The sequence below is a fragment of the Teleopsis dalmanni genome, chromosome 2, assembly GCF_002237135.1.
Source record: "Teleopsis dalmanni isolate 2A chromosome 2, ASM223713v2, whole genome shotgun sequence".
Lineage (NCBI taxonomy): Eukaryota > Metazoa > Arthropoda > Insecta > Diptera > Diopsidae > Teleopsis > Teleopsis dalmanni.
The window spans coordinates 55842660-55867575 of NC_051847.1; the positions used below are offsets into that span (position 1 = coordinate 55842660).

The 24916-nt window shown below is 27.5% G+C and overlaps 4 protein-coding genes across 6 annotated transcripts; 2 read left to right on the forward strand and 2 right to left on the reverse strand.

The window, feature by feature from the left end:
* Positions 1–201: 201 nt before the first annotated feature.
* On the reverse strand, positions 202–6316 carry LOC119679904 (G protein-coupled receptor kinase 1). Its single transcript, XM_038092494.1, has 16 exons — positions 6147–6316; positions 5941–6064; positions 4890–4966; positions 4755–4828; positions 4570–4671; positions 4044–4118; positions 3221–3282; positions 3101–3152; positions 2842–3033; positions 2616–2771; positions 2229–2555; positions 2059–2159; positions 1788–2006; positions 764–970; positions 526–688; positions 202–453 (listed from the first exon to the last, which is right to left on the reverse strand). The coding sequence occupies exons 2-16, from the start codon at positions 6051–6053 to the stop codon at positions 268–270; spliced, it is 2106 nt and encodes a 701-aa protein (XP_037948422.1). The 5' UTR covers positions 6054–6064; positions 6147–6316; the 3' UTR covers positions 202–267.
* Positions 6317–7322: 1006 nt separating this feature from the next.
* LOC119678445 (UDP-xylose and UDP-N-acetylglucosamine transporter) lies at positions 7323–9900 on the forward strand. The gene is made up of 6 exons (XM_038090274.1): positions 7323–7439; positions 7777–7874; positions 8343–8559; positions 8626–8757; positions 8825–9010; positions 9068–9900. The coding sequence occupies exons 2-6, from the start codon at positions 7777–7779 to the stop codon at positions 9479–9481; spliced, it is 1047 nt and encodes a 348-aa protein (XP_037946202.1). The 5' UTR covers positions 7323–7439; the 3' UTR covers positions 9482–9900.
* Positions 9901–12005: 2105 nt separating this feature from the next.
* On the forward strand, positions 12006–14907 carry LOC119678444 (5-aminolevulinate synthase, erythroid-specific, mitochondrial). Its single transcript, XM_038090273.1, has 3 exons — positions 12006–12020; positions 12810–14147; positions 14400–14907. The coding sequence occupies exons 2-3, from the start codon at positions 12950–12952 to the stop codon at positions 14792–14794; spliced, it is 1593 nt and encodes a 530-aa protein (XP_037946201.1). The 5' UTR covers positions 12006–12020; positions 12810–12949; the 3' UTR covers positions 14795–14907.
* A 2842-nt stretch (positions 14908–17749) lies between these two features.
* Positions 17750–23877, reverse strand: LOC119685489 (calcium-transporting ATPase sarcoplasmic/endoplasmic reticulum type). Of its 3 annotated transcripts, none has more exons than XM_038099776.1 (8): positions 23760–23877; positions 23603–23703; positions 21107–23278; positions 20932–21047; positions 20478–20714; positions 20297–20414; positions 20073–20190; positions 17750–17924 (listed from the first exon to the last, which is right to left on the reverse strand). In XM_038099776.1, exons 1-8 carry the CDS (start codon positions 23875–23877, stop codon positions 17890–17892), a joined length of 3015 nt encoding a protein of 1004 aa, XP_037955704.1. In that variant the 3' UTR covers positions 17750–17889. The 3 variants fall into 3 exon arrangements, with proteins under 3 accessions (XP_037955704.1, XP_037955705.1, XP_037955703.1); XM_038099777.1 differs by lacking the exon at positions 17750–17924 and adding an exon at positions 18147–18354; XM_038099775.1 differs by lacking the exon at positions 17750–17924 and having other exon boundaries at positions 19932–20190.
* Positions 23878–24916: the final 1039 nt, after the last annotated feature.

Sequence of the window (24916 nt, forward strand, 5' to 3'; positions counted from 1 at the left end):
ACTAAATAATACAATGGATACAAACACAATAATTTTTTATAGTTTTTTTGTTTGCAAATTCCATATTTAACGTGTTAAAAATTTATTAAAACACAAGACTGTTCAATTAAAAAATACAATAAATAAAAATTACAGACAACATAAAGTTCTAACAAAAAAATAAATAAATATATGTGTATATATTTATCTCTAAACATGTAAAATAATATTTATTTCGAATAAGTTAGTTTAACTTAAAATTATTTACTTATATTTGTGTAAAATTTATTAGTTGGATCCATTTACGTTTTTTGATATAGTATTATTAGTGTTTATTATGTACATCGACTTGTTAGCATCTCGTTCACTTCCATAAATTTTACCAGCTTTTTTGGCCATTGAACCTAAAAGTTCCTGTGAAACTTTATGAGCTGATTTTAAAGAAGAGGCCCATTCCTTTAAACCAATTTCATCCTATAATAAAATATATATTCATTATTAGATAATTTTATATATATACAAATATAAATTTAATAAAATTCTTACAGAGTTCGTTAAAATAATTCTACCATCACGCGTACCGTCATTGATACGTATTTGAATACATTGCTCTCCTTTATAAACAATAAAATCTGAAGAAATATCCTCAACTTGATCCATAAAAATCAATTCAGGCTTATTGTTTCCACTCTCAGAATGCAATTCTAGACTAAAATCAAAAATACAATAATTAATATATACAAGTATATTCAATATTTAAATATATAACGAAAGAAAAATTTACCGATTCGGATATAATTTAGCATATTTCGTTTGCCATAACGATGCAAAAGATCCCACCAATTTCTTTATATAACCATGTAAAATGCAATCGGACTCCTTTTCGTCGGCATCAAAATGCTGCTTTTGCTTAGCTCTTTTCTTCTGTTCAATTTTATCGGTTTCTATATTAACTGTTTCAAATACTGTTTCGGATACTTCCTGTTGCCACCTATAAATATATTTATATATATTTAATTAACTTTGCTAATAAATTAAACAAAGAGATTTAAAGTAATATCAATTTAGGTGTGAAAATATCTTTAGCAGGATCATGATTGTAACCTTTGGTGTCAAAGAATTCACTGTTTCAGTTGCAAACTCACACAGATTAGAATCCAACACTTTATCAAATTCATTACCATCATTACCAGAAACCCTCATTCAAGCAGTTCTGTTTAAAACTCTCTTAACTTTCAACTGTAGACAACATCTTTTGAAGCACTCAAGCACTTTTGGGCATGCAATATTACTGTTTTTTTGAGTAACTAGCAAATAAGAAAGGTACAGTTGCTCTTTAGGAAAGATATGAAGAATGCTGCTATATAAGACCTTACTTTATATTATAAAAACATCGCAGGCATTTTTCATTATACTATTTTGCAGTACTTTACTACTGTCTCTTTCTAATCCCCAAAAATAGAATACGGGCAGCACATAATTCATGTGCTTCAGTTTTTTGAGTAACTAGTAAATAGGAAAACTACAGTTGCTCTTTATCATAGGTACGAAGAATGCTGCTATATAAGGTCTTGGTCTAAAATATAATAACATCGCAGGCATTTTTCATTATACTATTTTGCCGAACTTTACTACTGCCTCTTTCTAATCCCCAAAAATAGAACACGAGCGCATAATTCATTTAATATAAAGATAATATTAAGATAAAGCATATTACAACATAAAATAATACATATATATATTAATATATAAATTTGTAGTATTAGGAACTAAGTTTAATAAATAAGTTTAAATTTAATAATACACACCTTTCAGATATTGTTAATGGGAAAAATTTATAAAGTTCTTGATCGCTTTCTGTTAGTTTAATTCCCTTTGTATCTTCTTCGTCGAAAGAGCCAATATCGAACGCATCGGCGGCATTTACTTCTCCTCTAGGTGGTATTAATGGCGGTGTATATTTTTGCATATAAACTTGATTCCAGTCTATACCAGAAAAGAATGGATGCATTTTTACTTCATCAGCACTAAAAAGATTTTTATATATATGTGTTATAACCATGTAAATCATAAATATACCCGTTTCCCATACAACCGAGACGTTTTACAATATCTCGTTGTAATAACAAATCTAAAAGATTCTTGAGTTCAGGAGTAAATGAATCTGGTAATTCAACATTCTAAATTAAGAAACATATACAAAAGCTTATATATTAATCAGTAATAATGCATATAAATTATAAACACACCATTGTCAAAGTCATTCTATCAATTTCGTGTTTATCTTTAGTTTTGTGTTGCCTAAACGGCGAATGACCTTTGAGTAATTTATATAGCATACAACCAAAGCTAAACCAGTCAGCGCAAGAATCGTATGGTGTTCCTTTGGAGAGAACTTCTGGAGCCATATATCCATGAGTTCCAACAGAAGCGTGCGGTTTTTTTCGCGAGAAATCGCACGCTAGACCTAAATCAGAGATGCGTACATGACCATTCTCATCTAGCAAAATATTTGCTGGCTTTAAATCTCTATAAACTATAAAACGTTTGTGCATATGTTCTAAGCCTAAGATAACCTAAAAATAAGCGTATAATAGTAATTTAAATGTATCAAACCAATAAATTAATAAATATACTTCTGCAGCATAAAATTTCATTTCATCTTCATTAAAAACTCCATGTTGTGATAGATGATAATGCAAATCTCCACCATTCATTAGATCTAAGATGAAACATAATTTGTCGGGGGTGTGAAATGCATATGTCATACAAACAATAAATGGGCAATCCATCTGTAAAAATATATATATTATAGGATATTTATATTAGATTATAGCAACGTATCTAAATTTGCATACACACCCCTGTACTAACTATCTGTAACATAGTTCGTTCGTTTAGAGCTAATGTTTCGCCCTGTTTCATTTTAATACGTTTTTTATCTAAACATTTCATTGCATACATTTTACCGGTATCAGCTTTTCTGCATCCATAAACTTCTCCAAAACCACCACGTCCAATTATTCTATGTACACTAAAGTCGTTCATCGTTAACTGAAATAAATTACATTGGAAAATGATTTCATGTTGTGATGATAAAGTATTCATCAAATCAACTAACTTGAATGTTGAGCTCTAAATTTTTCCACTGACAAAATCTGGTAAATTTGTCACTAAATGTTATAAATTATAAATTGTATTTTGTTATTTCTTCTTTAGAAATATTGTATGTAAGACTTACCTTTCCAAAAATTTTTTAAATGGCCTGCCTTTCAAGTGATTAAAAATCTCCTCTATGTAAGGCTTAAAAGTGGAATATTTTAAAATTTATATATTTTTTTAAATTCAAATTAAAGTATTTATCATATTTTAAAACTCAATATAAAAATCCTAAAATACTTTTAAAATACATAGACTATAACATAGTTTTATTATTTAGGATTGTATTTAAGATAAATACAAAAATAAAAGTAAAATGTAGAATTGAAATAAATTAATTATTATATATTTAATATATGATTGCTTATTCCAGTTTTAAATAATATTTACTAGATTTTTAGTTGTTAATAAATATTAAAAAATTATAAGCTCTTAAAAAAAACTATAAACTATGAATTCTGCAAATTTTTATAAATAACAACAAGTTTATTTAATTAAAAATTTTGAAAAATATACATATTTATGTATATAATATATATAAAAATATATAATATATAAATAAATATATTTATACAATGAGAGATAATGGCGTAATCAGGATTGTGTTAAGGCGGAATATACAATCCATTCAGACTTATATCAGAATTGAATAATTTTATTAGCTATAAACTATATTGCAAAAGGTGAGACCTATTCCATAGCCCAACTTCCAAAATACGACACTGATCGCATGAATTGTTGGTCTCTGTAGAGATCACATATTTTAAAATAGGATTACAATTACTTGTAACATTTTATTCAAATTATAATATATACATAAAAATAAAGAAATGCGCAAATATAATATACATTTACATACAAATAAAGTACATATTAATATTTTATAAAAAATGAATTTCACATACCTCAAATAAATTCAAAGGAACTTCATTTTTGAGTAAATATTTTTGAACGCTAGCAACTGCCTCCTTTGAATACTCCTTTAGAAATAGAAAGAAGAATTTATTATATAGATTAAATGTAATTTTCATATTTAAAGAATATGGGTCTATGTTATTTTTAATACATTTTTATATGAAATTTTTTTAAAAAAAATTATACTAATGTTGTTTTAATTAATCTTATGGTATTGTATAGAAATAATGTGTTTTGTAATAATTAATTAAATCAAATTTAAGTTTACTGCGCTTAAGGTCAGTTAATAAGTAAACTTATTAATTTTTGTTAGTTTGTAATACGTTTTAAAAAAATTATTTTTTATACAAATATTACGAGTTACTTCGTAAACCATCCTCAATGTACAAGTTTCAACAAAAATTAGTGTGTTATTTATTAACAATTTCATTGTTAAATAACTGACATTAAGCCTGGTGAAATTAAATTTTATTGAAATATAAGTTGTTATAATAATTAAGAATTTATTAAACTTACATAAGTATGTGAGAGCATTTCCTCCATTATAAAATTGTCATATATTTCTCGAGCTAATATTTTTCTTTCATCATAACACTCTGTTTTTTCGAATTTTTTGATCTGTATAAAAATGTGAATATTTTAAATTAAGCAAATAAAATTTGAGTTAAAATTAATTAAATAATAATAATTAAAGAAATTACCTGTTCATAAAATTTTAGTTGCTGTATAGGTTCTTCCGAATCGTTTTCACAAAAATCTTTAAATAATATATATCCTACAAAATTTAAATATAAAATATATTTTTCTTTATATTGACAGTGTGTTAGGAAACAAACCTAGTACTTGATTGAATATTTTGTGAAATGTTAGTTCATTCTCCTTTTCTAAATACTTTTGCATCACGCTACGCACGCTATATAAATATATTAAAAATAATTAAAAGGTATTAAAGGATGTTTATGTTTATTTAAAGGATGTTATGTTTATTTAAAAAAAATTAAAATTATTGTGTAGAGTGTTTTTATTACTGGTAATATTCATGCCAGTAATAAGTAATATTCATAATATTTATAAGCAACACTACTTGATATTTATAATGATATATCTATTAAACATTATTATTAAAATATTTTAAAAGAAACTACTTTATAATATAAATTACATACTACATTAATATACATTAATAATACACTTACATATTATAAACAAAAGATACTTGCAGAAAAATAAAGCAGTGATACATATACATATACGTGATAAGAATATTCTGTTCTATAAGAAACCTTCTTTGATATCATAAGTTAGAAAGCATATGCATGAAGGAAATTATCGAGATAAAAAACATGTTCGTAATATATTATGAGCAACTCATTGAAATCATTTATTTCACAAACTATGATTAAAAATGTATATATACGATGATGTAGAGCTGATAGTACAGGCAGCTAGTGCCTGACTTCTGTTTACTTGAATGATTTTGTATTTTCGAATTAATTATAATAAATAAATAAACATAAAAATAAGAACTTAATTGTTTTATATTATTTAATTAGAAATTTTGAGTTGCTCTCTATTTTCTACTGCTTTTTGCAATATATTTGACCTACATAACTGATATTAAATTGGAATACATATACGATACACGCAAGTTAGACAATAACACAATAATTTGATTAAACTTTAAATACGAGATAACTAAATTTCATGATTATTACTGAAATAAAGTCTAATTATTATTTATATAATTAAAATTTGAATATTATTTTCCTAAACTGCTAATTAATAGACTTAATGAACAATAATATACTTATCTTGTTAATATAAAATTATAGGAAAAAAAATGTGAAAATTATGTGAGGGCATAGATAGATTACACATTTCAATTACCTGGGATCAGGTAAAAATAATTTTTTACTAGCTCTCGCCGCAGGAGTACATTTTGATTTCTCCATAGCCATTAAATAACTAACATCAGCCAACACAGCCTCCAAATCAGCCATTGTGTATGACACTATTTTACAATGGAATAAAAATTATTTCTTTAATTTGCTAAAATGTATGTGTATACAGATAACTTATATACTTTAACATACATATTTCTTAGCCAAGTTGCACAAAATTTTATCTGGAGAACAAATCAACAATCATATGAGTAAGAATACGTCTTACTTATTATTTACGTGTTTATAAATTTTACATAGTATTAAAGATATAAATACACATTTGTTTGAAAATTGTGTATATTACTACATATTTCAGCTTTCAAATCAGGGATGATAAACTTTTCTACTTCTCATCATCGATAAGTTTAGAGAAATAGAACACAGACTGATTTGCAATTTTAAAAGTTAAGTTCTTTGTTCAAATGGTACATATTAATGTGTTTTACAACGATTCCATTACTATATATAATATATGTTAACTTTTTTATGAAATAAATATATTAATTACATTTTTGTTTTCATAATTTTTAAAGTTATTATGTTCCATACATATAAAAATCATTATTCTGCATGACTTTTAGAATTTAACATATGCTAATGAATAATTATTTATATTTAATATATCATTATATTCGAAAACGTTATCTACAAATTTTAAATAGTATGTCTAAAGGATATTTTTTTTATTTTTTTATATGCGCTATAGGATTAAAAAAAAACATATGTTATACATATATATGAATATGAAATATTATGGCCACCACCTAGGTGCAATACCAATATTATCGCGATAACTAATTACTCATTTCAAGTCAATCTGAGAACGGTTTGTTATAGTCAATAAGTTAGTGTTCCTGTTAATAAAAACAAGAAAATCATTTTTAATCTGGGTTTTATTTTACGTGTACTTAGATAGCAACAAATAATTACAAATCAATTCATGACAATTTGGATTAAATTTGTAATATATATAATACAATTATATTAAACTTTCTGATTGTTTATATTTATATATTATATACTATGGTTGATTAACGCAATGAATTAAAGAATCGTTTTAGTGTGTTCAAGTCTCACACTGTATATTTATATTATAAAATGGAAAAAATAATGTATATTGAAAACTTTATAATAAATTTATTAATCAGAAACAAAAAAAACTTAATAATATAGCATTACATAATAATAATACATAAATACATATTGACAGAAATATGCAGTATGAACATTAACAAGCTTAAGAATCGTTCCTGTTTTACTGTTCAGAGCAATTTATCAAATTCTTGTAACAACGTTAATAATAATTTAATTTACATATAGCTGTTGCCTTATCTTATTTACAATGCGAATTATAAATTTCATCAGAAAGAAGGTTAAGTTATGATTTAGCGCAAATAATCAGACGACGTGTGATAGTAATAAGTACAAATTAATTGTTTTAAAGTGAGTAAATAAATAAAACGGTAACATATTATATTATACTTTATTCATTATCGCTTTTAAGCATAATTCTTAAATTTTCAGATAAATCATTATTAAAATTAATTAATTACTTTACAATTCTATTTTTAGAAAATTTTAAAACAAATTATTTAATGATTGATAATACATTACCTAATTTATTGAACTATTTTAAATATCAATTTACCGCCATGTGATTGTTTAATTCTAAAATATTATATTTGAATATATTGCAATAATTTATAAATTAAAATAGATAAATATATAAAAATAAAATTATGTTTTTAATGGTCACTTAAATTAACTTCTTTATTGCTAGATGCTACGAAACCAAACAAATTGGAAACCCGCTTTGGCAATAGCAGGTGTCTTCATTGGATGTTGCAGTAATGTTGTTTTTCTCGAACTATTGGTGAAGTAAGATAAATAATTATTTACTGTAAATAACAAATACATTTATATATTATATATTTCATACATATTTCTCTTATACTATTTTCAATTAATTGTTTTTGAGTTTTAATATTCTCTTAATAATTTTTATACCATTTATTAAATTTTTACCATTCAGTTCTCTAAAACTTTATCAATTTGTTAATAAAAGTTAATATATTATTTGAATACGATTTTTTCTTCTTAAAATAACAAAAAAATTACACAAAACACTGACTGATTTTTACTTAAAGAGAAATGATCAAATTATATAATTTATGAATTCTATAAAAAAAATGTTTTAATTAAAAACTTCATATTCAATATTGATATTAAACAATTATATAGTAGTATATGATATATCACATGTACACATATGTTATAATATTATAATTTTATAATTAATAATATTGTGTTTACATTTATAAAATTTCATATTAAATATACTTGTAGATCGGATCCTGGATCTGGAAATCTTATTACACTATCGCAATTTCTGTTTATTGCGCTTGAGGGATTTATTTTTACTTCTAATTTTGGAACAAAAAAACCTAGAATAGGATTAAAACAATATTCGATTTTAGTCTTAATGTTCTTTGTAACCAGCGTTTGTAATAACTATGCTTTTGATTTTAACATACCAATGCCGCTTCATATGATATTTAGAGCTGTAAGTATCTTATCGAAAATATATGTATGAATTAAAAAAAATTCTTATATCTTAGTATTTTTTTAGGGTTCCCTAATAGCAAATATGATAATGGGCATAATTATTCTTAAGAAACGTTATATAGCTTCGAAATATATATCCGTTCTCATGATTAGTCTAGGAATTGTTATATGTACAATTATCTCAGGAAGTAATGTTGTAAGTAGTATTGTAAGATGTGTGTTTCCTATTAATTTTAAAAAAATGTTATTTTTTCTGTTTATAGCAAAGTACAGCAACGACTCCAATAGAAGATAACTTAGAAGAAAGTCAATTTTCTGTTTTCTTTTGGTGGACAATTGGCATATTGCTCTTAACCGCAGCTTTATTCATATCTGCGTATATGGGCATTTATCAAGAAATGTTATATAAACGTTTTGGAAAGCATCCATATGAGGCTCTTTATTATACGGTAAAAACAATTTAAAATATCATATCATCAGCTTTAAAATATACTATATATTTGCAGCATCTGCTACCAATTCCAGCGTTTCTACTTATGTACAAAAATATTTGGAGTCATACGCTTATAATGGCTGCAAGTGAACCAATCGAAGTTCCAATTTTGTCCAATATCGGCATAAATGTAAAGGTACCCATTACGGCTATCTATTTATTATGTAACGTAGTTTCTCAGTATGTATGTATAAGTTCGGTTTATGTTTTAACTACTGAATGTGCCTCATTAACTGTGACTCTTATAGTGACATTACGTAAATTTGTATCTTTATTATTTTCAATTTTGTATTTTAAAAACTCTTTTACTTTATTGCATTACGTTGGCACAGGTTTAGTTTTTATTGGGACAATTATTTTTACTGAACTTATACCACAAGTTGTTTCCCAATTTAAACCTGTTAAAGAAAAGAAAAAACTAAATTAATATAAATAATTCAAATTTTCACCACAATGATCAAACAAGAACAATTATTCAGAATGAACAAAATTTTGTCCTTTAAAAAGTAGTGTATTAAAAATAAGAAATTTTATTACAGAATACCAAATGTTCAATAACGGGTGATAAATTTATCAGTAGTTAAAATCGAAAATTTTGTAAATATTTGTGCTTTATGTACAAATGTATGATATTAATGCCTCTTATTATATATTGATAGATAAAATTTTTATGTTCATGTTACTGTATCTTCTATTTTAGCTACATTTATATTTGCATCCTCAATTATATATCTTTAAGTTAGTTATATTATATATAGTGAAGGGTATAAAATTTTAAATAAAAAAAGGTATTCAGTATAACTGAACAAATTAAAAACATACTTTTAGCAGTAGTAATATTTTTAATTAAGCTCAAAATAAAATAAAAAGTTTCTCTTACATATCATTTTTATGATTAATAATACTAGAATACGTGTACCTATCTTATGTGTATACTATGCACTATTTTTATTTTTAAATATGAACTAAAGTCTTTTGACGAAAACAAATATATATATTGTATTTTCATAATATCAATATCAAATTTATAGTGTATTATATATTATAAACGAAAAGAATTATAAACGAAAAGCATTATTCAGTTATCTGCATACAATAACGGACTTAAGGGACTCAATCCGACTCCTTAAGAAATTCTGACAAATTCTCAGCAAAATTAAATCTTAATTTTTTTAATATTTGCGTCATATAGTTTATTTTAATTTCCTTTGAAGTTAGAATATTGAAGAATATCGAACTTTTAAGTTTTTATGGCGTTTCCACACTAAATTTCCCTGATGAAAATTTCAACCTTTGTGGCCAAAAAACTATTTTAGAGAAAAGAAACATTACTGAAGTTAAATTTGACTTAAATAGTAATTGAATTCCATAGTTTTTATTTTCTAAAAATTAATACAAAGGAACTTAAGTTTGATTCAACTCAAATATCAGTAGATTTTAATCATATTGCGCATGTTTAAATTTTCTCTAGTTTTCATTTCCTAAAAGTTAATACAAAGTAACTTAAGTTTGATTCAACTCAAACATCAATAGATTTTAATCAGATTGCGTTTATTTTAGTATTAATCATTTTTATTCTCTAAACGATTATCTAAACGATAATTTATTAAAGAATGGTTTAACTCAAATAGCAATAGATTTTGATTGTATTGCGAATATTTTAATGTGAATTTAATCTTTATTCACAAAAAACTACACGAAATCTTCTATGGTCACAGTGGTCTGTCTCACTGAAAGCCATATTCTCTGTTAATATTTTATTCAACAAAATATACGTAAGAAATATACTTCGTTCAATTTTAATCATTCTATGCTTTTGGTGTTAATACCAAACTACAACTATATAGAAAATTATCTAAATTGTTCACACAGTTACAAGTGTTTATTTTTGCGTGCTTCATAAATATGACAATCTTTTCCACATAAAAAAATCGATATGTGAAATTGATAGTTCATTATGATTATAAATTAGTGAATTAAAATTCAAAAATTATAATGGTATTAACCTTCAAGTCATTTTTTAATGAGTTAGCACTTTTTGCTTTGAAGTTTGCTTCACATTCAAAGGTAGACTGATTTTGCAATACCATAAGTACTACTGAAGATAATTTTTTACGTAAAGATTAAAAAATGAACAAAATTTGGTGGTCCCCTGCACTATTTTAAAAGCAAATTTTTTAAAATTAATTTTGGTTAGTAAGGTAATGTTGAGCCTTTTCCGAGTAAGTGCATCTGGGCACTTTTACTCTTTGATAGCTGGCGGGCTTCTGCAGAGGCCCACCCATTTCACTGACTAATTTATGTATTCCTTATAAGCTTCATGATTATTCAATGACTGATCTAAAATCAATTTAGAATCAAATCTTTTATACTATATAGAAAAAAGCTTATACGAAATAATTGAACTATTTTAGCTCTAACTGTAAATATTTTTGTTCAACTAAATATTAAATAGATACAAGATAAATGTTTGCTATGTAATAAAAATGAATATATGAATAAAGTAAAAATGTAAGATTACATTCACACTATATCATTCAGAATCTTTCCCCAACCTTATTAAGTCAAGACAACGCAATTATTCACTAATTGAATTCAGTTACGTGAATAGTGCGTCGAAGCATTCTAATCGTACAACCCGCGGTGCAAGTTATATAATAAATTCAATTTTTGTAATAATTAAATTCAATTAAATTTTTTCTTTTAGCATTTGCTTTTCGAGTTTCTTAAGCTTCATGTTTGTTGATGATTGAATTGCAAATAATACTTACTACTTACTACACTTAATATATTTATATTCAATTGTAAATACAAATCATTTTTAAGAATTTAATTAATGAATTTATTTGCAAACTAAAATTTATATAAATTAGTAAAAAAGTGAGAGTGTATGCAAAAAACTTGCCAAAGCTTAGCCAGTGCAGACGATGGGTTACAATTGTGAAATAAAACACACATTCCTAATGGTATGTTCAGACACACATTTTGCAAAAAATCTTAATTTTATCTTCATTTCAGCGAAATTAAATTGTTTTTTCCATACAAAATTTAGTTTTAAAGTTAGAACGAAATTAAGAAAAATAAAATTAATTTCGTTGAAACGAAGGCTGAAATTAAAGGACATTTCAAATGCAACTATGTGTAAGATAAATTTTAAGTAAAAGATAAAGTTGAGATAACGAAAAAGTGATATTTTTTTAAATAAATGTCAATCTTAGTTGACTTTAATAAAACCGGGAAAATATTTTGAAAGTAGTTCAATTTTGATTATAGAGAAAAATCTATAACTGTCATTAATTTAAAATAGAGTGAAAAATAATAATACACATACCTGAAATCTAATAAAGCTAATAAAGCTATTCAATGCCATACTTTATAGTTATAATAATCAACTTTGAACATTTCCCAGATACAAATGGGGTTTAGAGCATGTAATTTTTATCGTTCGATTTTCGATTTGTAAACAAAAAACATATGATTTCCTTAATTTTGGGGAGTATGATCACTTTCGAAATTAACTTAATTTCATTTTTACGAAATTATCTATACTAGTACTATGTAACATAGCATAATAGTACCTTACAATTTTCTATTTTTTTTTTTACTACTAACAATAATTTTAAAGTACCTCAATTAGTATAACAAATAATAAAATAATGTATATATATATACATTATTAATAATATTACCTTTGCATATAATTATATATATAATAAATTAAATAATGTGAAATATTTTTTTAAAATTTTTTTCAGGTAATCTGGCATCTTTTGAAACATATGTGCTGAATCATTGCAAATATCTACTTCAAGTACATTAAAAATTATTCACTATTAGTTAAATTGCGTAACTGAAGGTTGGTTGAGTGTAGAGTCGCTTGTAAATTTTTTGAAAAATGCAGTGTCCTTTTTTGAGTCGATTAAGCGTAAATTATGTACGCAATTATGCAGAAACACTTTTTCAGACATATGGAGCATATTGTCCTGTTATGAGCAATGTTTTAAACAAATCTGTGGAGACTCGCCCCTATTCAAATAGTGCTGATGTAAACAAGGTTGAACCATTAAAAAATATTGTTAGCAATATTAATAAAAAAAATGTGACTTCGGTTGAACCTAAAAGAAATACTTTTCCTTATGAGGATCATTTTAACAATTTAATTTTGAAAAAGAAAAAGGATTACTCCTATCGCGTTTTCAAAAAGGTGAGCCGTTTAGCTGGAGAAGGCTTATTTCCTCATGCCATCGAACATTCCAATGGAGAGAAACCTATCACCGTTTGGTGTTCAAATGACTATTTGGGCATGTCAGCACACCCAAATGTCAAAAATGCTGTTGAAGAAGTAATTAAGTGTAATGGTGTTGGGGCAGGTGGTACACGTAATATATCTGGTAATTCCATATTACACGAGCGTTTGGAAAAACAGCTTGCTGTTTTGCACCAAAAAGAAGCAGCTTTACTTTTTACTTCTTGCTTTGTTGCAAATGATTCGACATTGTTCACATTGGCCAAAATGCTTCCAAACTGCCACATATTTTCTGATGCTGGTAATCATGCATCTATGATACAAGGAATACGCAATAGTGGAGTACCTAAACATATTTATCGACACAATGATGTTGCTCATTTGGAAAAAATGTTGCAAAGTGTTGATTACGACATACCTAAAATTGTTGCATTTGAAACTGTACACTCCATGACTGGTGCCATTGCACCATTGGAAGAGTTGTGTGATGTAGCTCATTCCTATGGAGCGATTACGTTTATAGATGAAGTGCATGCAGTCGGTTTATATGGTGCTCACGGTGCTGGAATAGGTGAAAGGGAGGAACTTTTACATAAAATGGATATTATATCAGGAACATTAGGAAAAGCATTTGGTAATATTGGCGGTTATATTGCTGGAACTTCGAATTTGGTAGATATGATACGGTCATATGCCGCAGGATTTATTTTCACAACGTCGTTACCTCCAACTGTTGTTCGAGGAGCTATGGAGTCTGTTAAAATTTTGGCTTCTGAAGAGGGACGCAATCTAAGAGCTCTGCATCAAAAAAACGTTAATTATTTAAGATCAAGACTTTTATATGAAGGTAAAAATCTTTATATTTATAAAATACAGCTTTATATTTTTAAAAAGTTATTTAGTCATATAACATTCAAAATTTCATCATAAATCCCAACACTAAACAAGTTCGTATGGCGTTTTAAATTCATATACAATACAGTTTCCCAACAACCAAAAAAACATTTCATATCCATTAAAAATTAAAAATCATCAACGTCACACAATTATCAAGTTTAATTCATTTAACATATATAAATTTATATTTTTTTTTAAACAGGTTTTCCAGTTGAAAAAAGTGAAAGTCATATCATTCCAATTCGCATTGGAGATCCCTTAAAAACAGCACAAATATCAGATATGTTGTTGCAACAATACGGACACTACATTCAGGCAATTAATTATCCAACAGTTGCGAGAGGGGAAGAAAAATTACGATTGGCACCAACACCGTTCCACACTTTTGAAATGATAGAAACCCTGATTTCGGATCTTAAGAAAACTTGGGAAATATTGGGTTTATCACTCGATATTTCTTGCTCATCAAAAAAATGTTTAGTGTGCAATAATGAATCTTTTTCCAAACAATATCAAAATGGAAACCAGTTAGACTGGATGGCAATTGAATGTTCAATACCAAACTGTCCACGAATGGTAGCAGCTAATGCAAATTAAAAGAAAAAAATATCATCAAAATGGTTATTTGTTGGTTAAAAGAAATCTATAAAATAAGATAAGGGTATAATGGTATTAAATAAAATAATCAAACACTTTTGAAGATGGTTTATTGTAAAATTGCAATTTTGTTTTTTTCCTTTATTATTCAATATTTATATAAAAGCTCTACAGATAATTTTTCTCATTTTTATTCCGGTTTTAGTTCAGTGCTTTTTTATTTTCTACTACTTTGTTTTATTTTTCACTTTTATATTAAATCGTATGTTTGAGGTAAGATTTACAGTGAATTCACACACAACTAAGTAGTATTGGCCCGATCGCGGGCTAATACTGTACGTATAACAATGTACGTATTGGAGGGCCGCAAAAACAAATACGTTATTATAAATACATTATAACATTATAAATACGGTTATAATGTTAAATTTAGTTTTATTCATTTATCAATTTAAATTCATTTATTTGGTATACCATAATAGTAAAATAATGTAGTTTTACAGCACAGCAAAAGAAAATTTGCGTAATTGTAGTAGATTAAAAACATCGCGAGCCGTATAAACATTAGGGCCGTACTTTGGTCAGCCCTGACGTAGAGTATCTCATATATGCTGTGCATAGTCAATATATAACTTAATTACTTTGGTAAATGATGTTGAAAATCTTTTATGCAAATATATTGACATAAAATATTAATAAAACTAGAGATAGTTTTATACTTTTCTACTATACTTATTCTGAACTATGACAGTATGGTGCAGCTATAATAAATCTATAAACATTTCTGAATCACGTTATTGTTTCTTGCACATCCGTATTAGTACAACAAAACGATGGTACGCAAGCCATAACTGATTTAATTAGCGTAGTGCTACAAGTAGGACAAATTTAATGTAACGACCTCATTTTTTAGTTAATTATTCAGTAATTATCAAAACTAGGGAATATTTATTTAAAGAAATCCAGCTTTATACATCTGTACATCTACTATTTGTCGTGCTCTTATAAACAGATTCGCTAACACTGGTGTAAAGTAAGGCAATGAATTGTAAATAGTTCATGGCCGGATAGTACTTTGATTAGGTTAGTTATGGATATTAACTTTCCCTGCTAGCTGTTTATGATCGATTATGATCGAAACATTAGAAGCTTCCATGTGTTGTGTTTGCTATGTATCAAGTAATAATTAGCAAGAGAATTCTGTCTAACAATACGTTTAGAAATCTAGTTCTTAATACTGTTAAATATTTAATTTTACGCTGCATTATAGAAATTATAAGAAATTTAATTCTTAATTATGTCAAATTTTTAAATTTACTCTGTATTATAAAAATTATAAGTGCAAACCTTAAAGTTATACATTAAGTACACACGACAATAATAAACGACATATATTGGCTTAAGTTAGGTGATTAGAATACCAAGGTAGTCTTTCGGTATTGGAGTATACAATTCAAGAAGGTTTAAAACCATTTCGAACCTTTAATGAACCATAAGGTACTGTTTAAGGTGAGTTTTTATAGTTCGTTATGTGCATCTAGAAATGTTTAAGATGGGTTACTTAAATTGGTGAGTCTCAAATCAGTCTCCCCAACATATTGACTACAGTTGATAATAACTGTTTCTCAAGTTTGTGTAGTATCTAAAAAATGCGTTCTCTCAACTACATTTTTGACATTTCTAGCTAACGGCTTTTGTTTAATCAGGAATGAAGCATAATCTAATATCTGATATCTTTAAGACTTATCTCAAAGTTATCGCCAAATATTTTCCTATTTGAAAAAGTCAACTTACGTACATATGTCAACATAACATTGATCCTTTTTATCTCTTATCAGTAAATGTCTCAATTTACGATTTTTCGAAATTGTGTAAATAAATAAACTTCCAAATTTTACCGAAAAGACTAAGGATGTTCTTGGAATAAAGATAAAATAACGCTGCTGGGAATATACAAAGCAACAGTATGAACCTCATAATTCTGCAAAATGCAATGCACAATATCGAAACCCAATTTTAAGTTGCTGTTATTGTATGTTGATCATCTCAGCCCAATATGCTGATTGCAGAAGTGCAATCTAATATCTACTTTTTTGCGATATAGATGTGCAAGCTAATGGCAACATATTTAGTACAGCTATCCCTCTACTCTGCACCCATCGCATCGATCCGTCTTCGTATCATGAATCGATACCTACTCCAATAGAGCTATCAGTGCTATCATATCAATATCAGTCGTTTCCCTGATATCTTTACGAACGACAGCCTCTTTGCTCAAGTAGCAAAAATTGTCCTAGCCCAATTGAGGTCAGTTGATAGACAGGATATATCAACACATCAATTAAAAATGTGTTCCCTAACTAAAGCAGTACTTTCTACGACGATGCCCAACTGTGCTTATATACTAATGCAAAAACTAATTTAACCCTATTGATCTTTGGCTTCGTCCATCACTTATTTCAAACAATCTCCCTTTGTGTATGGTCATTGTTTTCAAATTCCCTTAGAGGAACTACAGCAGAACATAAAAAGAAAAAGTTCACGAAATCTTCAAAAATTCATATTATTATAAACATCCGTTTATCATTTTTGTGTGATCTACTTGAGAAAAATATTATTCGCTATTCTCAAGCACTTGTTTATTTAAAAAATGACCTCCATCTTTGCCTTCTTTCTGCCACTACTCTGATAAGGTAATCTTAGGCCTTCCTCTTCATCTATTGCCTTGCGGATTATACGTAAGGGCTTGAAAACAAACTTCACTTCACAGCTTTCGTAAGGTGTGACCAATCCAACCAAACTTTCTCTTACGGATATTTGTGTTGATGTCGTATGTATTCATTTTTTTCAATTTTTTATGTTTTATTTCTTTTTTTACCCTTTTTTACCTTACCTTTTTTACCTTTACCTTTTTACCTTTTTTTTTTTTAATTTTAGGAAATAAAAAAAAGAAAATAAGTTTGTTTTTATTTTTATTAGGACTAAATCAAATATATGTTAACAAAACACTAAATTGATTCGGATCCGATATTATAAACGGCAGCTCTGAAACAAGTAAACTGTTGGAAACTCTTGCTTTAGTTTCGGTATTTATTTCAGTGGGTCCACTTATCGACGACAGCTTCAGGAACTATAAAAACGAATTTAAATATTAATCGCTCATAAATGTAATAACAAGTGTAACCAATTAATGTCAAGCAGGAATCAGCAGGGTTTATGGTTTGGTGGTAAGTGGTATTAATGGCTAAAAAATTATATTTATTTGTTTCAAACCACTTAACGGTTGGTTTAATATTTTTTATAAGGTTTTTCTTACATAATAGAAAAATAAATAATTACATTAAATTCCAAATCATTTAATATTACAATAAAAGAAAGTTAGCCGAAATGTATTTTTCATAAAAAATTATTTATGTTTTAATAATGACCAAGCTTTTCTCTGGGGTTTATGAGGTGTAAATGGTTTAGCCATCATCAGTGAAATCCAAAACAGTTATTTCTTTATTGTAAAATTTAACAGCACACTTTTTGGGGGGAGTCCTAATGAAAGTCGGGATTAACTGTATAAAAATATTAAAATTTTTAATTAACTTTGTAGTGTCTCTGAAAATAATGTTATTTTTTAAGTTTTACATACACAGTTAATCAAACCAAAGGATTTAAAAATATGTTTATGCTTATGTTGTCAATTATATTAAATTTGATGGAAATACGATTTTTAGTCATTCGACGATTAAAATCTTATTTTTGTTTTACAAGCTGCGATGTACCAATTACAAGTTTTAAAAAAACGTTTTAACTTTAGCAAGCCTATCTTCCGTCAACTTAAATCCTTTGGTTGTTTAGTATAGTACAAACAAAAAGCAATTAGTTGTTCTAATCGTTCTCAGCATTCTCATCATTCGAAGAACTTCGTTGAATCATATCAAACTTTTCATACATGTACACTGTTAGATATAAAACACTTTTATGCTATACATTTAAGACTTTGAAACACTATATACAACAAATGAAATTCCTAATATTTTATAACAAATTTTTTTAATTATTTAAATTTTTACTAGCACAATTCGATTTGTATCATATTTATATTATTTTAACTTTATTCTAATTTTCTGTTATTATATTACACAAAAATCTGTTAACTATATATGGTTTAAAAATTACATCGAAGAGATGGATGTTCTGTAGATTTTTGGAACATATTTCTAGTTCTCAAATATTTGACAACCCTTGACATATATTAAACTATAATACAAAGAACAATAAATACATAAAAAGTTTTCTCAACTTCCTCAACGGAAAAATAAAAATAAAAACATTTATATATAATCTGTTTTTACAAAAATCAATGTCAATAGAAATATATTAAAATGAACATACATATGTAATTATCTGTCATTTTACTAACGATCTACTATTTTGATTCCCCTGAAGAATATCACAATTGAATTAAATGCTTGGAGAAATCGATAAGTTTGAAATTATGAGAAATGCGATCATTTCAAATATATTATAATAATAGGGAAGAATCGTTAAATATGTATGGAAAGGAGGGCAATAAGTAGAAAGTCAATACATAATATAGCTATTGTCATAGGAGTATATAAATTATATATTATTGATTGTATGTGCTACTTTTTAAAGCAAAGGATGAAAATTAAAAAAGAACTCCAAAACGCATTTCAATACCTAATAAGATCGTATTTTGCATTTATATAATATGTTATATTGGTGTTGCCTTCAAATTAAAGTGCTAATCGTACAACATTACAAATTGTTTAGTATGTGAACCAGTTCAGATTTTGCATGCAGATATCAGTATCAGTTTGGAAGTTATTCAGTTAAAATTAAATTCAGTTAAATTTAATTCGATTAAGTCAATATTATCGAACTTTCGATTTTTGTACAGAGTTGACATTATACAGGCTTTTTTTGTTTTAGCAAAAAGTGAAATAACAAAAACAATATTTGCTAACTCTATGTTTGTAAATTTATGTTATTCGGTTATTATAACTTATTGTAAATTTTTATACATAGTTGATTTACTAAAAAATTTATACTTTAAAATTTTATATTAAATTAAATATTATAAAAGACTTATATTGTTAGCATCGTTTGTTATAATGCAAATTAGTATCGGTTTCTTTGTTTTGTTTATTGTTACTTATTTAATTTAAAAGTAGTTGTTATATTTAAAGCGTTATAACATATAAGAGGCCAAAAAATACAGCCCACATTAACACTATTCCATGCATTTTCAGAAAGGGGCTCTCACCATCAGCTATTTTACGTGCAACAAACTTAAGTGTTTCGTCTAATAAAACTACAGGAATTGAGAATTTCATCACAGTCATCCATTCTTCGCCAGACAACGGTGTAACTTGGAAAACAGTCTATTAATAGAAATAAAATTATATATTAAATTAGAATACACATCATAAATATGAAATATTATAATTAAATTATTACAATTTATACAAATACTATATGTACACTTACGGAAAGTACATCCACGTATAAAATAACAAAGTGCAATGTAAAGGAGAGAGCCATTGAACCAATCAACCACATATTGCACCATGGGGGCATTGTTATTAAAGATTGATTTTCAGATAAACTAAGAAAAATATCATTCACATTATTAAAAGTTTAAAAAAATGAAATTTATACTCAAATATACCTGTTCATGGCGTTTAACATTTCTATTGTTACAAGTACTGAAAGTGCCATTGTCATTGCATGAGGATCAGCAAAGATTTTACAGTCAACTCCCTTGAAGTCGTCTCCGTTACCCAAACATGCCAAGTGATGTGTCAACTGCCAGTAAGTTAGATGTGGACCATTCTCAGCAAAAATGAACCACCATGCCGCCGCACCAACAGTAGCGGCACCAACATAACCACCAATAGCCATATAACTGAAGAGAATATATAGTTTTAATAATGTAAGTTTAAATTTCTTTATAACTAAATTTTTTAATTTATATAGTTTATATAGTCTTTCAAAATAAAAATCTTTAGTTATTTTTTTACATATCACAACAAGGCTGTAAATAACAAATGTATATGTTTTTGTTTTTCAAATCAGTAATTCTTTTTTTGCCACATTCTTTTAAAGTAAACAAAAATATTTACCGGAAGAACAACCAGCCAGAAATTAGACCTTCATCAGCTTTACGTGGTGGTTTTTCCATAATATCTAAATCTGGAGGATTGAAGCCAAGTGCTGTAGCTGGGAGACCATCAGTTACCTATTTAAATAACTTATATTATATCTTAATGTTTACACATTATTATATAAGAGTATTACCAAATTGACCCACAAAAGTTGTACAGGAATCAAAGCTTCTGGAAGACCAAGAGCTGCGGTCAAAAATATAGAGACTACTTCACCAATGTTGGATGAAATAAGATAACGAATAAATTGTTTCATATTATTGTAAATTGCACGACCCTCTTCTACTGCAGACACAATTGATGAGAAGTTATCATCAGCAAGTACCATTTCAGCCGCCGATTTTGCAACAGCAGTACCAGAACCCATTGCAATACCAATTTCTGCTTTCTTCAAAGCAGGAGCATCGTTTACACCATCACCTGTCATAGCTGAAATTTCATTCATACCTTGTAAGTATTCTACAATCTTTGATTTGTGCTGTGGTTCTACACGTGAGAATAGGCGAGATCGTGCACATGCAGCCTTTTGATCAGCAGGTGATAGATCATCAAATTCGCGACCAGAATATGATTTTCCAGTAGTATCTTCATCTTCACCAAATACTCCAATACGACGGCAAATAGCCTCAGCAGTGGCTTTGTTATCACCAGTAATAACAATTACACGAATACCAGCAGCACGACAACGTACGATTGAATCAAATACTTCCTTTCTTGGTGGATCAAGCATACCAACAACACCAACGAAAGTCAAATTGATTTCGTATTGGAAGAATTTCGTTGAATCACCCAAGTCCATTTCTTCTGGGCGCATAGGGCTGTCAGCAACAGCAAGACCCAAACAACGTAAAGTATCTCTGCCAGTACCATATTGACCAGTAAGTGATAGGATTTTGTTTTTAAGAGCAGATGTTAATGGGACTTTACTTGTACCAACTCTGGCATGTGTGCAACGTTCTAAAACACCTTCTGGTGCACCCTTAACGAAAAGTTTTGGACCAGTACCTAAGCGAGATGATTTCAATGGTGTGCAATAGGAAGACATTGATTTACGATCGCGAGAGAATTCAAGAGTAAATTCCTTCTTCCATTTCGTTTCAATTTCTTGACGTACAGCAATAGCGGCAGAACGACGATCTAATCCAGATTTGTTGACTGAGAATGGATTCAATTTTTCTGCAAGTACGATTAAAGCAGTTTCAGTTGCTTCACCAACTTTTTCGAAACATTGTTTGAATTCATTGTAATCAATAGCAGAATCATTGCACATAATACAAATGGTAGCCAATTCCTGTAATGCATCATATTCACTTGCTTTAGCTTTTTGGCCACCTAAGAACAGCTCACCAATTGGTTCATATGTGGAACCGGTTAACTCGAACTCAAGGAAACTACTATCGTTGCCCTCAACTTTATCAAAAATGAACATGCGAGAAACTGACATTTGATTAGTGGTAAGTGTTCCTGTTTTATCTGAGCAAATTACAGAAGTGCAACCAAGAGTTTCTACAGATGGAAGTGAGCGTACAATAGCATTTTTCTTTGCCATACGGCGTGTACCTAAAGCCAAACAAGTGGTAATGACAGCAGGCAAACCTTCAGGGATAGCGGCTACAGCTAAAGCTACTGCAATTTTGAAATAGTAAATAGCGCCTTTAATCCAAGATCCTCCATGGGCGGGATCATTAAAATGACCAATGTTAATTGCCCATACGGCAACACAAATGATGGAAATAACTTTTGACAATTGTTCACCAAATTCATCCAATTTTTGTTGCAATGGAGTTTTAATTTCTTCAGTCTCTGACATTTCTGTGCGAATTTTACCTATAGCTGTGTTAAGTCCAGTTCCAATTACAACACCTTTTGCTTTTCCTGCAGCAACATTTGTGCCTGAGAAAAGTATATTTTTCTTATCTTGATTAACCGCCCTAGGGTCAGGTATCGCGTCAGTGTGCTTTATTACTGAAACCGATTCACCAGTTAAGATAGACTGATCTATCCTGAGTGTAGTTGAGTATATGTGAGTGATACGTATATCTGCTGGAATTTTATCACCGACAGAAACTTCAACTATATCGCCGGGTACAATTTCTTTTGCTCTTATTTTTTGAATACCAGATTTGTCTTGTCGCACAACTTTGCCCATTTCTGGTTCGTATTCTTTAAGAGCTTCGATAGCTGACTCTGCATTTCTTTCTTGCCAAACACCGACAACTGCGTTTGCTATTAAAATTAACAATATAACTAAAGGTTCCACAAAAGCTGTGAATGTGTCTTCATGTTCTTCAAAAAGCGCCAAAACCTAAAATAAATATTTTATGTTTAAATTTTAAATACTTAATTAAATATAGATAAGAATATTAGTTTATTTATATATTGTTATTGTAAAAGATATGATAAATTTACTTAAAATACTTTTGTTACAACAACAAAATCAAGACACGCACATAAGTGCAGATTAAGAGGCTTTTAAGAGGAATAACATTTAAGAGCCTCTCAGTATTAATTAAAAGTGAAACACACATTTATATATAATCTTTTCCAAACTTATCTTTTAACTTATATGGTTTTTGTGCTTATTGTGTAATAGTTTTAAGGATGAAAGGATACTAAATTAATAACTTACAAAGGATATAATAGCTGCTAAAAGTAAAATTTTAACCAGAAGATCGTCGAATTGTTCTAATACGAGCTGCCATATTGATTTACCTTCTTCCGTTGGTAATTCTGTAGAAATATGTGTATTTTAATAATTAGAAGAAAAAAATTTACATTGCTTATACCATTTGGTCCGTATTTCTTTTGGTTATTTTTTACTTGATCTCCGCTAAGCCCACGTTCTGGATCAGTGCCAAAAAAATTTAAGGCCTGTTCGACGGTTTTAGAATGACCGTCTTCCATAGTTACTTAAATGACGACACACACAACTCTATAATATATAAAAAGACAATTAATATAAACACGATTAAAATTATTTCACATTATTAAGAATATTATTTATTCAAATTACTTTTTCGTAAATTCTTCTTTTTAATCACTATAATTTTTTGTTACCAATTTTATAATTAGAAAATATCGCGTTTTGCAAGCAATTCACGCATTCACATTTAACAAACGAATTTTCATCATAACAAATGTGATTTACTAAAGCAAAAAAAAAAAACTTACAAACTTACGTGTCTCTTAAGGTGTTAAAATATCTTTACAACCACTAAACTTTACAATGTGATTTATATATTTAACTTTTGCATCAGGCAAGGAGAAATTTTTTCTATGTGTTTAATTCATAAGTATTCTACCTAAAAGCGCAACGTAATACAACAATGTTTTTTGTCTACATATTTAATCGATTCTAATCTTGAGTATTTGACCGATAAAATTGAAAAGGTACTAAACACAAATACTACCCTGGTTATTTCCACATTGTATTTGTCATACCACGCGTAAACGATTTATTTTTGATAAGTCATTTTTTTAACACAAAAACATTACTTAAAATTAATTTTTCGAATTTCATAATAAAACATATATTGCAATAAACATACAGTTTTTCTATAAATTTATTTTTCTCAAACTAAGGACGAGGAATTGCAAACAATTCCTCATTTTATTTTGTTAAAATGAAAAAAGAAAAAAAATTTAATTTTATATAATGACATTAAAGTATATGATAAAAATTTTATTTTATATTATTTGAACGTTTTAAAACAGATTTCCATTAGTAGTCTATATCATTTTAATGTTCATATACTTCAACAACATTATTGTTAATGATTTTTAACATGAGTATACATTTTAAAATTTCATGAGTACACAGATATTTTCAAACAGATTAATATATTTTATTATAAAATATAGTGTCTTGTGCTATTATGTTTAATAACATTTTGTCTCTTACTATATACATATTAACATACAAAACAATTTAGTAAAATTATAT

Bases quoted from the DNA above. Each gene is read 5' to 3' on its own strand.
- LOC119685489 (XM_038099775.1), bottom strand. From the start codon at position 23,877: ATGGAAGACGGTCATTCTAAAACCGTCGAACAGGCCTTAAATTTTTTT. The intron at 23,279-23,602 runs GTAAGTTATTAA...TATTTATTTTAG, and splicing joins TAGCAGCTATTATATCCTTT to GTTTTGGCGCTTTTTGAAGA. The intron at 21,048-21,106 runs GTAATACTCTTA...TTATTTAAATAG, and splicing joins AACTTTTGTGGGTCAATTTG to GTAACTGATGGTCTCCCAGC.
- LOC119679904 (XM_038092494.1), bottom strand. From the start codon at position 6,053: ATGGCTGATTTGGAGGCTGTGTTGGCTGATGTTAGTTATTTAATGGCT. The intron at 4,672-4,754 runs GTAATTTCTTTA...ATTTTTATACAG, and splicing joins AACTAAAATTTTATGAACAG to ATCAAAAAATTCGAAAAAAC. The intron at 4,119-4,569 runs GTAAGTTTAATA...CTATTTCTAAAG, and splicing joins AAATGCTCTCACATACTTAT to GAGTATTCAAAGGAGGCAGT.
- LOC119678444 (XM_038090273.1), top strand. From the start codon at position 12,950: ATGCAGTGTCCTTTTTTGAGTCGATTAAGCGTAAATTATGTACGCAAT. The intron at 14,148-14,399 runs GTAAAAATCTTT...TTTTTTAAACAG, and splicing joins ATCAAGACTTTTATATGAAG to GTTTTCCAGTTGAAAAAAGT.
- LOC119678445 (XM_038090274.1), top strand. From the start codon at position 7,777: ATGCTACGAAACCAAACAAATTGGAAACCCGCTTTGGCAATAGCAGGT. The intron at 7,875-8,342 runs GTAAGATAAATA...ATATACTTGTAG, and splicing joins TTTCTCGAACTATTGGTGAA to ATCGGATCCTGGATCTGGAA. The intron at 8,560-8,625 runs GTAAGTATCTTA...GTATTTTTTTAG, and splicing joins TTCATATGATATTTAGAGCT to GGTTCCCTAATAGCAAATAT.